The 13,523-nt window shown below is 38.4% G+C and overlaps 1 protein-coding gene across 1 annotated transcript in view; it reads left to right on the top strand.

The window, feature by feature from the left end:
- TOMM70 (translocase of outer mitochondrial membrane 70) overlaps positions 1-13,321 on the top strand; it is a 41,798-nt gene extending 28,477 nt beyond the window's left edge. Inside the window, exons 10-12 of the mRNA XM_007453197.1 lie at positions 9,681-9,778; positions 10,365-10,487; positions 12,897-13,321. Coding sequence (XP_007453259.1) covers positions 9,681-9,778; positions 10,365-10,487; positions 12,897-13,050 — 375 coding nt within the window. The 3' untranslated portion in view covers positions 13,051-13,321. The remainder of the gene's footprint in view (positions 1-9,680; positions 9,779-10,364; positions 10,488-12,896) is intronic.
- The last annotated feature ends 202 nt before the right edge of the window (positions 13,322-13,523 follow it).

Below are 13,523 nucleotides of genomic sequence, written 5' to 3' on the forward strand. Positions count from 1 at the left end.
ATCTACGAACCCCAAACTCCCAGTCTGTCCCTCTCTCTCTCCTGCTCCTGCTTGGCAACCACAAGTCTGTTCTCTATGTCTGTGAGTCTGTTTCCTTTTTATAGATAGGTTCATTTGTGCCATATTTTAGGTTCCACATATAAGTGATATCATATGGTATTTGTCTTTCTCTTTCTGACTTACTTCACTTAGTATGATATACTCCAGTTGCATCCATGTTGCTGCAAATAGCATTGTTTCGTTCTTTTTTATGGCTGAGTAGTATTCCATTGTAGATATATGTACCACATCTTTATCCATTAATCTGTTGATGGACACCTAGGTTGTTTCCATGTTTTGGCTATTGTGAAGAGTGCTGTTATGAACATAGGGGTACATGCATTTTTTTTTTAACATCTTTACTGCAGTATAATTGCTTTACAATGTTGTGTTAGTTTCTCCTGTATAACAAAGTGAATCAGCTGTATGCATATGTATATCCCCATACCTCCTCCCTCTTGTGTCTCCCTCCCACCCTCCTTATCCCACCCCTCTAGGTGCTCACAAAGCACCAATCTGATCTCCCTGTGCTATGTGGCTGCTTCCCACTAGCTATCTGTTTTACATTTGGTAGTGTATATATGTCCATGCTACTTTCTCACTTCATCCCAGCTTACCCTTCCCCCTCCCTGTGTCCTGAAGTCCATTCTCTATGTCTGCGTCTTTATTCCTGTCCTGCCCCTAGGTTCATTAGAACCATTTTTTTTTAAGATTCCATATATATGTGTTAGCATATGGTATTTGTTTTTCTGACTTACTTCACTCTGTATGACAGACTCTAGGTCCATTGACCTCACTACAAATAACTCAATTTCGTTTCTTTTTATTGCTGAGTAATATTCCATTGTATATATGTGCCACAACTTCTTATCCATTCATCTGTTGATGGACACTTAGGTTGCTTCCATGTCCTGGCTATTGTAAATAGTGCTGCATTGAACATTGTGGTACATGACTCTTTTTGAACTATGGTTTTCTAAGGGTATATGCCCAGTGGTGAGATTGCTAAGTCACATGGTAGTGCTGTTTTTAGTTTTTTAAGGAACCTCTGTACTGTTCTATAGTGGCTGTATCAATTTACATTCCCACCAACAGTGCAAGAGGGTTTCTTTTTCTCCACAACCTCTCCAGAATTTACAGTTTGTACATTTTTAGATGATGGCCATTCTGACCAGTGTGAGGTGATACCGCACTGTAGTTTTGATTTGCATTTCTCTGATGACTAGTGATGTTGAGCATCTTTTCATGTGTTTTTTTGGCAATCTGTATATCTTGTTTGGAGAAATGTCTATATAGGTCTTCTGCCCATTTTTGGTTTGGGTTGTTTGTTTTTTTGATATCGAGCTGCATGTGCTGCTTGTATATTTTGGATATTAATCCTTTGTCAGTTGCTTTGTTTGCAAATATTTTCTCCCATTATGAGGGTTGTCTTTTCGTCTTGTTTATGGTTTCCTTTGCTGTGCAAAAGCTTTGAAGTTTCATTAGGTCCCATTTGCTTATTTTTGTTTTTATTCCCGTCTCTCTAGGAGGTGGGTCAAAAAGGATCTTGCTGTGATTTATGTCATAGGGTCTTCTGCCTATATTTTCCTCTAAGAGTTTGATAGTGTCTAGCCTTATATTTAGGTCTTTAATCCATTTTGAGTTTATTTATTTATTTATTTATTTATTTTTTTTCTTGCGTTATGCGGGCCTCTCACTGTTGTGGCCTCTCCCATTTGCGGAGCACAGGCTCCGGACGCGCAGGCTCAGCGGCCATGGCTCACGGGCCCAGCCGCTCCGCGGCATGTGGGATCTTCCCGAAACGGGGCACGAACCCGCGTCTCCTGCATCGGCAGGCGGACTCTCAAGCACTGCGCCACAAGGGAAGCCCCATTTTGAGTTTATTTTTGTGTATGATGTTAGGAAGTGTTCTAATTTCATTCTCTTACATGTAGCTGTCCAGTTTTCCCAGCACCACTTATTGAAGAGGTGTCTTTTCTCCATTGTATACTCTTGCCTCCTTTACCAAAGATAAGGTGACCATATGTGCATGGGTTTATCTCTGGGCTTGCTATCCTGTTCCATTGATCTATATCTCTGTTTTTGTGCCAGTACCATACTGTCTTGATTACTGTAGCTTTGTAGTATAGTCTGAAGTCCAGGAGCCTGATTCTGATTCCCCCAGCTCCGATTTTCTTTCTTGCTCTTGCTTTGGCTATTTGGGGTCTTTTGTGTTTCCAAACAAATTGTACAATTTTTTGTTCTAGTTCTGTGAAAAATGCTATTGGTAATTTGATATGAACTGCATTGAATCTTTAGATTGCTTTTGGGTAGTATAGTCATTTTCACAATGTTGATTCTTCCAATCCAAGAACATAGTATATCTCTCCATCTGTTTGTATTGTCTTTAATTTCTTTCATCAGTGTCTTATAGTTTTCTGCATACAGGTCTTTTGTCTCCTTAGGTAGGTTTATTCCTGGGTATTTTATTCTTTCTGTTGCAGTGGTAAATGGGAGTGTTTCCTTAATATCCCTTTCAGATTTTTCATCCTTAGTGTATAGAAATGCAAGAGATTTCTGTGCACTAATTTTGTATCCTGCTACTCTACCATATTGATTGATTAGCTCTAGTAGTTTTCTGGTAGCATCTTTAGGATTCTCTATGTATAGTATCATGTCACCTGCAAACAGTGACAGTTTTATTTCTTCTTTTCCGATTTGCATTTCTTTTATTTCTTTTTCTTCTCTGATTGCTGTGGCTAAAAATTCCAAAACTATGTTGAATAATAGTGGTGAGAGTGGACAACCTTGTCTTGTTCCTAATCTTAGAGGAAATGGTTTCGGTTTTTCACCACTGAGATGTTTTTGCCTGTGGGTTTGTCATATATGGACTTTATTATGTTGAGGTCGGTTCCCTCGATGCCCACTTTCTGGAGAGTTTTTATCATAAATGGGTGTTGAATTTTGTCAAAAGCTTTTTCTGCATCTGTTGAGATCATATGGTTGTAATCCTTCAATTTGTTAATATGGTGTATCACGTTGATTGATTTGCATATATTGAAGAATCCTTGCATTCCTGGGATAAACCTGACTTGATCATGGTGTATGATCCTTTTAATGTGCTGTTGGATTTTGTTTGCTAGTATTTTGTTGAGTTTTGCATCTGTGTTCATCAGAGATACTGATCTCTAGTTTTCTTTTTTTGGTGACATCTTTGTTTGGGAGTGTTCCTTCCTCTGGTATATTTTGGAAGAGTTTGAGAAGGATAGGTGTTAGCTCTTCTCTAAATGGTTGATAGAATTCTCCTGTGAAGCCATCTGGTCCTGGGCTTTTGTTTGTTGGAAGATTTTTAATCACAGTCTCAATTTCATTTTTAATCACAGTCTCAATGATTGTGATTGGTCTGTTTATATTTTCTGTTTCTTCCTGGTTCAGTCTTGGAATGTTGTGCTTTTCTAAGAATTTGTCCATTTTTTTCCAGGTTTTCCATTTTATTGGCATATCGTTGCTTGTAGTAATCGCTCATGATCCTTTGTAATTCTGCAGTGTCAGTTGTTACTTCTCCTTTTTCATTTCTAATTCTATTGATTTGAGTCTTCTCCCTTTTTTTCTTGATGAGTCTGGGTAATGGTTTATCAATTTTGTTTATCTTCTCAAAGAACCAGCTTTTAGATTTATTGATCTTTGCTATCTTTTCCTTCATTTCTTTTTCATTGATTTCTGGTCTGATCTTTATGATTTATTTCCTTCTGCTAACTTTGGGGTATTTTTGTTCTTCTTCCTCTAATTGTTTAGGTGTAAGGTTAGGTTGTTTTTTTGAGATGTTTCTTATTTCTTGAGGTAGGATTGTATTGCTATAAACTTCCCTCTTAGAACTGCTTTTGCTGCATCCTGTAGGTTTTGGGTCGTCGTGTTTTCATTGTCATTTGTTTCTGGGTACTTTTTGATTTCCTCTTTGATTTTGTCAGTGATCTCTTTGTTATTTAGTAGCATATTGTTTAGCCTCCATGTGTTTGTATTTTTTACAGTTTTTTTCCTGTAACTGATATCTAGTCTCATAGCGTTGTGGTCAGAATAGATACTTGGTACAAATTCAGTTTTCTTAAATTTACCAAGGCTTCATTTGTGACCCATGATATGATCTATCCTGGAGGATATTCCATGAGCACTTGAGGAGAAAGTGTTTTCTGCTGTTTTTGGATGGAATGTCCTATAAATATTAATTAAGTCCATCTTGTTGAATGTGTCATTTAAAGCTTCTGTTTCCTTATTTATTTTCATTTTGGATGATCTGTCCATTGGTGAAAGTAGGGTGTTAAAGTCCGCTGCTGTGATTGTGTTACTGTCGATATCCCCTTTTATGACTTTTAGCATTTGTCTTATGTATTGAGGTGCTCCTATGTTGGGTGCAGAAATCTTTAAAATTGTTATATTTTCTTCTTGGATTGATCCCTTGACTATGCAGTCTCCTTCTTTGTCTCTTTTAATAGTCTTTATTTTAAAGTCTATTCTGTCTGATATAAGAATTGCTACTCCAACTTTCTTTGATTTCCAGTTGCATGGAATATCTTTTTCCATCCCCTCACTTTCAGTCTGTATGTGTCCCTAGGTCTGAAGTGGGGCTCTTTTAGACAGCATATATACGGGTCTTGTTTTTGTATTCATTCAGCCAGTCTGTGTCTTTTGGTTTGAGCATTTAATCCACTTACATTTAAGGTAATTATTGATATGTATGTTCCTATTACCATTTTCTTAATTGTTTTGGGTTTGTTATTGTAGGTCTTTTCCTTCTGTTGTGTTTCCTGCCTAGAGAAGTTCCTTTAGCATTTGTTGTAGAGCTGGTTTGGTGGTGCTGAATTCTCTTAAATTTTGCTTATCTGTAAAGGTTTTAATTTCTCCATCGAATCTTAATGAGATCCTTGCTGGGTAGAGTAATCTTGGTTGTAGGTTCTTCCCTTTCATCACTTTAAATATGTCCTACCACTCCCTTCTGGCTTGCAGAGTTTCTGCTGAAAAATCAGCTGTTAACCTGATGGGGATTCCCTTGTATGTTATTTATTGCTTTTTCCTTGTTGCTTCTAATATTTTTTCTTTGTATTTAATTTTTGATAGTTTGATTAATATGTGTTTTGGCGTGTTTCTCTTTGGGTTTATCCTTTATGGTACTGTCTGCGCTTCCTGGATTTGATTGTCTATTTCCTTTCCCATGTTAGGGAAGTTTTTGATTATAATCTCTTCAAATATTTTTTCAGACCCTTTCTTTTTCCTTCTTCTGGGACCCGTATAATTCGAATGTTGGTGCATTTAATGTTGTCCCAGAGGTCTCTAAGACTGTCCTCAATTCTTTTCGTTCTTTTTTCTTTATTCTGCTCCTTGACAGTTATTTCCAACATTTTATCTTCCAGCTCACTTATCCGTTCTTCTGCCTCAGTTATTCTGTTATTGATTCCTTCTAGAGTATTTTTAATTTCAGTAATTGTGTTGTTCATCTCTGTTTGTTTGCTCTTCAGTTCTTCTAGATCCTTGTTAAATGTTTCTTGTATTTTCTCCATTGTGTTTCCAAAATTTTGGATCATCTTTACTATCCTTACTCTGAATTCTTTTTCAGGTAGGTTGCCTATTTCGTCTTCATTTAATTGGTCTTGTAGGTTTTTACCTTGCTCCTTTGTAACGTATTTTTTGTAATTTCATTTTTTTTTTGATGGGTGGTGCTGTATTTCTGACTTACTGGTTGTTTAGCCTGAGACATCCAGCACTGGAGTCTGCAGGCAGTTGGATAGAGCTGGGTCTTGGTGCTGAGATGAGGACCTCTGGGAGGCCTCACTCTGAATGATATTCCCTGGGGTTCTAGGTTCTCTGTTAGTCCAGCAGTTTGGACTTGGAGTTCCCACCACAGGAGCTCGTTGCCCAACCTCTGGCCTGGGAACCAAGATTCCGCAAGCTTTGTGGTGCAGTTAAAAAAAAGAAAACAGAAAAAAAAAAAGCTGTACAGTATCAAAGAAAATAAAATTAGAAAGATAAAAAATGTATTAGGAAAAATAAAACTATAATTGAACCAACTGCAACAATGTAAAATAAAACCACACCAGAAAAAAGAAAACAGAAAGGGGAAGGGGGAACAAGCCAAAAGGAGAGATCAGTAGCAAAGTATAAAGAATAAAATAAAATTAGAAAAATAAAAGATTAGGGAACATAAATAAAAGAATCAACAACAGTGAATCAACAAGGTAAAACAGAACCCCAATCTAAAAGAGGAAAAAGAAAAGGACAAAAAAAAGCCTTGGCTGTGGGGGCAGAGTTTAGGAGGGATGGGGTTTAGGGTGGGGCGGAACCTAGGCTGGGGGGGCGTGTCGTTTGAGTGTGGGGTGGGGCCTAGGTGGGGTGACTTTCAAGCATGGGGCGGGGCCTCTGCTTAGGACCTGAATGATCATGGGAGGGGAGAGGCAGTATGTCCAAAGGAGGGCTTCCGGAGTGTGGAGTTCCAGAGTTTGGAGGTCGGGCCCTGAGTGAGGGTGTGTGGGTGGGGTTTAGGCCCAGCGCGTTGGAGGGGGTCTCCGAGTGCAGAGGTAGGGCCCTGGGTGGGGGTGTAGGGGCGGGGCTTGGGTTCTGCGGAGCAGGAGGGAGGCTTTAAGGGCAGAGTATTAGGCCTTGGAGCCCAACATGCTCCCCGCCTAAGTGGACAGGTAAAGCACTGGCCGTGTTCCCTTCTGTTCCTTTGCACCCTTCTCCCACCGTCTCCCCAGGGTCTTCCCCCATTGCCGCTGGACTCCTAACTTTGGGTAGGTCCCACTGGGTGTAGGAATTCCTCCCCTCCCCCAGCTACCCCTCAGGGGTGCCAGTCCCATAGGTCTGACCTTTACTTTTGCTCCTCCTTCCCTGCCTCCCTTTCCCTCAGGACCCGTGTGGCTGGAGGGGTCCTAGGTGGGCAGAGGATCAGGCCCAGTATCTCAGCAGGTTACTGGGGGCCCAAGGGGGCAGGGGAAACCTGGCTACACTCCCTTTTGATTCTCTGCCCTCCCAGTGGTTCCCCAATTTCCCCTTCGGATGTGGGATCCCTTCCCCTCCCCCAGCCACCCCTCGGGTGCCAGACCCGTCTCACCTCCACTTCTCCCCCTTCACTCCCCCCACGCCCCACATCCTACCCAGTTGCTGGGGGTTCCTCCTGTCCCCTTAGGTGTCCATGGTTCCCCACTGGTGCCTGGTAGGTACCCTAGTTGTAAGGAGACGCAGATTCCACATCCTCCTAGTACGCCATCTTGACTCCATCCCCACATGTATGTTTTTGAATCATATTTTGTCCAGGTATATTTCCAGGAGTGGCATTGCTGGATCATGTGGTAATTCTATTTTTAGTTTTCTGAGAACCTCCATACTGTTTTCCATAGTGGCTGTATCAATTTATATTCCCACCAGCAGTGTAGGAGAGTTTCCTTTTCTCCATACCCTCTGCAGCATTTGTTATTTGTAGACTTTTTAATGATAGCCATTCTGACTGGTGTGAGGTGGTACCTCGTTGTAGGTTTGATTTTCATTTCTCTAATAATTAGTGATGTTGAGCATCTTTTCATGTGCCTGCTGGCCATCTGTATGTCTTCTTTGGAGAAATGTCTATTTAGGTCTTCTGCCCATCTTTCAATTGGGTTGTTTGGGGTTTTTTTGTTGTTTATTTGTATGAGCTGTTTGTATATTTTGGAGATTAAGTCCTTGTCTGTCTCATCATTTACAAATATTTTCTCCCGTTCTGTAGGTTGTCTTTTCTTTTTGGTTATGGTTTCCTTTGCCGTGCAAAAGCTTGTAAGTTTCAGTCCCATTTGTTTAGTTTTGTTTTTATTTCTATTGCCTTGGGAGACTGATCTAAGAAAACATTGGTATAATTTATGTCAGAGAATGTTTTGCCTATGCTCTCCTCTAGGAGTTTTATGGTGTCATGTCTTACATTTTAAGTCTTTAAGGCATTTTGACTTTATTTTTGTGCATGGTATGAGGGTGTGTTCTAACTTCATTGATTTACATGCAGCTCTCTGACTTTCCCAGCACAACTTGCTGAAGAGACTTGACTTTTTCCCATTTTATATTCTTGCCTCCTTTGTTGAAGATTAATTGACCATAGGTGTGTGGGTTTACTTCTGCAACCCAGGAATTCATTAACCTCAGTTTGAAATCTTATCTGCTCAGTCTTTGTTCTTATAATTCCTAGGCAGAAAACAAAATGATACATTGGTTGCTGACTATATGCTCAATTAATTGTGAAAGCGTGTACTATATAAAATTTTATAGAATGTATAGAAGTTAAAATAGGACAAACACACATTATAATTGTATGACATTTGTATTGAATAGTACATTTGGGTTTAGGGCTTATATTTAATTAGGAACAAGCCAGAAGGTGACAGGAGCATCTTCATCACTGAAATGAAATTCAGAAGGGCTTTTTTGGTGCAGATTTCTATAAGCAGCTAAAAGAGCAAAGGCCACTGACTAGCTTTTAAAGAAACCAAATACTAGGAACAACTCTTTTGCAGAGGTTTCATGATTGTACATTTCTCCCTCATTATGTTACCTTCAAAACAGGTTTTGGCTTGCTTGAGCATCATCTTTTTTTTTTTTTAATAAATTTATTTTGTTTTGGCTGCGTTGGGTCTTTGTTGCTGCGCGGGCTTTCTCTAGTTGCGGCGAGCAGGGGCTACTCTTCATTGTGGTGCGAGGGCTTCTCATTGCGGTGGCTTTTCTTGTTGCAGAGCACTAGCTCTAGGCACTTGGACTTCAGTAGTTGTGGCACGCGGGCTCAGTAGTCGTGCACAGGCTTAGTTGCTCCACGGCATGTGGGATCTTCCTGGACCAGGGCTTGAACCTGTGTCCCCTGCATTCGCAGGAGATTCTCAACCCCTGTGCCACTAGGGAAGCCCTACTTGAGCATCATCTTATCAGCACTAGCATTATTACAAGTCTGTTTGCACTAAAGTTTCTATCTTTTGGTCCCTTTTCTGATGTTTGCTTTACTATATATAGCAAATTTTATTTATACATAGAGAGTTATATATAGTTACATAGTATGACTTTTTTCTTTGAACCCTGAAGCTTGAGCTTAGATGCCGGCTAACTCAGAGTTACAGTTTGATCAGCATAATCTGGTATCCACATAACCAAGCCTTCAATTTCTGCCATGGGATTTGCCTTCAAACAGTTGATTGTAGCTGCTTGCTTTCTTTGACCAATCATTTTTAAGGAATGACTCTGATAACAGTTAACATACCTATCTGAACTTATCCTTCCAAATGAGTATTGTTTTTAAAGTAATTCCCTTAGGATATATTATGATAAATTATGAATAAGTGACATGAATGTACCTGTGAGAATCTGATATTAGAACTTGCACCAAGAGTGGGATTTTCTGTATTCTAGAGTTTAGATCTTCTCCTATTGCATATTACTAACAAATTTAATAAAGAGATAGAACAGTTAAGATTTCATATTTATAATATTGCTATGTAAAAACCCCAATAATTAAGATGCAACATTTTAAGTAAGTTTAATCCCCCAAACAATAATTTGGTAATGAATGGTGGTTACATGAAGTAAATTTTAATAATTAATAAGCAGTATACTTTTAACTGCTTAGGGTGACAGTTACCTAAATTTAACTGAAGTATCTCTTCACATAGGCATTAACAGATCAACAACAGTTTGGTAAAGCTGATGAAATGTATGATAAATGTATTAATTTGGAACCAGACAATGCCACAACATACGTTCATAAAGGGTATGTATTTTTGTGGGTCTGTTTGTTCTAGTAAGAAACTAAATTTCTTGCATAGTAGTAAGATGGATTTCTTTTGGTTGCTGAGAAAGGGGACTGTGGTAGATAGTGTCAGTGTTAACTGAAAAATTTCTTAGTGCTGTGGATGCTTCACTGTTACTTTTTCTTTTACTTATGTTTCATTATTATACAATAATTAGTAAATGTGCTATTTTCACCCTAGCTTAAGTATTTCAGTTCTGAACATCCTGTCAGACGTTAACTTGTATCAAAATAGGAAACACGTAAAATAAGTTTTTCCTGTCCTAGTATACTTGAATTGTCATTTTAAAACTTCACTTAAATTTATAGAGTAAAACATTAAGCTGTGCAAAATAAGTTAATAATAGAGCCTAGACCATTGGACACTCTTTTTATAATAAGGAATTTAGACTACAAAACCATTATAAATTGAGGGCAAAAAACCAATTTGATGCTGATTCTATACTGTTTTAGAGTTTGTTTTTCCTTGTAAATTAAATTATAAATTCATTGAGAGCCAGTTGATACTGGGCCATGGTCACATCTGACTGCTGTTTTGCATTTGCAGTTTACTTCAGCTACAGTGGAAGCAAGATCTGGATAGAGGTTTGGAGCTTATCAGCAAGGCTATTGAAATTGACAATAAATGTGATTTTGCATATGAAACCATGGGAACTATTGAAGTACAAAGGTAACTTTTAGAGTCTGTCCTTAGGAAAGTTAGGGCATCTCCATATTTATCTTTTCATTCTTCTCATTATAGACAGGTTATTGTCAATAATCATTAAATTTTTAAGTCTTAACATGTTGCGCCTTTTGAGGCAATATTCCCCTGAAACTATACAACTTTGATTTGCCTTATTTTTCCTGTTTAAAAGTCACACTTAAAAGTTGTTTAAGTCAGGCATATACATTAGAAAGGGAAACTTGATCTTTCTCCAATACCTGTTGTGTTTTTTCCTCCTTTCACCTGTATTATTTCTCTTGGAGGGAAAAAAACATCTGCAGTGTACTTAGGCAGTGCAGTGTAGCATAAGGGTTGGCAGCCACGTTGCCTGAAGACTTAGATCCTGCTACAGCCAAGTGGCTAGGCAAATTGCACCATCACCTCTGAGCCCCCGAGTTTTCTTTAAAATCAGGGAGTTGGATAAGAATTTTTGCAATTCTTTCTTGTAACTTCTTGTTTTCTGTAAATGTTTATCCAGAGTTGCACTTGAGATCCACCATTAATAGGTGATAACTGTTTATGCCATAGAATCTAGTGTAATGTACCATCTTGATACTGGCATTGCCATCCATTTGAGTATCTACCCTAGGCCAGGTACTGAATTCTAGGTGCTTTCCAAATGTTATTTCAGTTGATTTTTACCCCAGTCTTTATAAAGGTTGAGGTTATATGATCCTCCATTTAATTGAAGAGTGTAGAAACTGATGCCCTGCCCAGACTGGTTAAAATAACAAGGTTACATGGTAAGCACGTAGTAGAAAGAGGACATGAGCCCATATTTCACTGATGCCAAAAGTAACAGATCTTGCCACCATCGCTTGTCAGGAATTAGTAGTTGTCTTAATAACCTGTCATGCAGTCACTTCTGGGGTCCTCTGTCTTTCTGCTCCAGAGTAGGCAGAATATATATAGGCTGATAAAAATTTTTGTGATTCTTTTTATCCATCTATACTGACAGTTGCATATAAATATTAAATTATTTCTTAATTGCCAGTTTAATGTGTATGAAATATTCTCATACTAGAATATGATGGGGTAATAGTTCTTAATCTTTTGAGCAAAGCTGTGGATTTTTCCTAAAATAATGCACATACAAAAACTCTTTGCAGATAAGTTGTTCCTAGAGCCTGGGTTAAGGACCCCTGATTTATGGGGTTTGATGAATTTTGTGTGTTAATTGTACTTTAAGAAATCCATTCTGAATCCTGCTTTACAAATAGATAAGTGAATGTGAATGAATGAAACTGCTGATTATCCTAGGATTTAGCAAATCTGCTGTCTACCTAATATCTGAACATGAACTCTCAAAGTTATTTTCTTTTTAATTAAGTCTGTTATGTACCATATCAATATATGTAGTAGGAGATGAGTACAGTCTCCCCAGAGGTACATTGTACTTCTTAGATTCTAACTGGCATATATATAGTGAGGGCTTAATACAGTATTTATTGTAAGATTACATGCATGTATGCATATATACATAGCCAGTACTAGTTACTTTAAAATAGCTCTTGGTTCTTGGCAAGTATATAGAGCCTGATCACAGTTAGACTGTAAGAGATAAATTATATATTTTTTGACCAAGCATATTCATCCATTTATTCAAAAAATGGATACTAGCTACCAAGCATTGTACTAGGTTCTAGGAATTGAAAGGTGTCCCGTAAGGATCTGGTAAGACTGTGGTGTAAACAAATATCAATATATATTCATCTGACTGTGCATAGAATGACAATAGAATCATGGGAACAGTGGGGAGGGAGCAGCCAATTCCTCTAGCGTGGGAAGGGGAGAGTATTTTTCATGAGGATATTGTATTTGAACTGGGCCTTAAAAGGTGAGGATTTGGCTAGAATCAGGCAGAGAAGCAGTAAATAATCTGAGCATTATGAGCATGAGTGAACTCGGAGACCTGTGTGTATGGAGTAGAGTGTTGGGTAAGGGATATGCTGGTAGGGCTCACCCAGATCTGTGAAGGTAAGGCTCCTGAATACCTGTAATGTTCTCTGAGGCTATGTCACTGCTTTCTAAAGGAGCCTCATGGTGGAGTAGAAGCAAGCAGAATTTAGGAACCAGTTATGATTATGATTTTAAATAAGTCATTTAGTTTCTCTAGTCTCACTGTTCTTATCTGTAGACAAAGACCACAAAGACCACAAGTAGCATAATATAAGCATATAGTATTTATAATAGTAGCTAACATTCATTGAGTGTTTTCTATGTGCTAGGCATTATTTTGTTATAAAGAAGCATTTTATTAGAATCATAGTTGAAACTTAAAGGTCAGGCTCCATGTAGCTTTACTTATAAACTTCACTGCGTTCTGTGAAGTGCTTGTTGAATCTGAAACATTTAAAATTTTTGTTGTTTTAGAGGAAACATGGAGAAAGCCATTGACATGTTCAACAAAGCTATTAACCTGGCCAAATCAGAAATGGAGATGGCTCATCTATACTCACTCTGTGATGCTGCCCATGCCCAGACAGAAGTTGCAAAGAAATATGGATTAAAACCACCGACATTATAAAATGCAGGGGAAGGAAAATGACCCTCTTTTTAGGAGTTTACCCCCTCTTCAACTGAACCCTAAAGACACTGTCGTGAACTACGTTGAATGGTGGAGCTTAGTATTTCTGTTTGTGCTGTTGTCATTTGTTACAGCTGTTTCATTTTTAGGTGTTGTGGGAGTGCTTGTTGAAGAAAGTTTGCAGTGTTGCAGCTTTTATGCCCTGTGCAGCAAAAGCTTAGAACCTGTTAAAGGGATATTAAAATGAAGTTGCAAAGAGTACAAATGATAATTGGCCATGCAAATAAAAATTTTGATTTGTTGATTTGACTTTTTTTTTTGAGGGGGGTGGGAGGGTGACTGTGTTCTGGATGATTTTGTCTTTGTGCGTGCGTGCGTGTGTGTGTGTGTGTATAATATATGAGTATTTTGCAGTTTTACAGCATGTTTTTAAATTAACATAGTAAGTGCTGTAAAATAAGATTCTTTTAGAT

Source organism: Lipotes vexillifer, unplaced genomic scaffold (assembly GCF_000442215.2).
Source record: "Lipotes vexillifer unplaced genomic scaffold, Lipotes_vexillifer_v1.1 scaffold963, whole genome shotgun sequence".
NCBI lineage: Eukaryota > Metazoa > Chordata > Mammalia > Artiodactyla > Lipotidae > Lipotes > Lipotes vexillifer.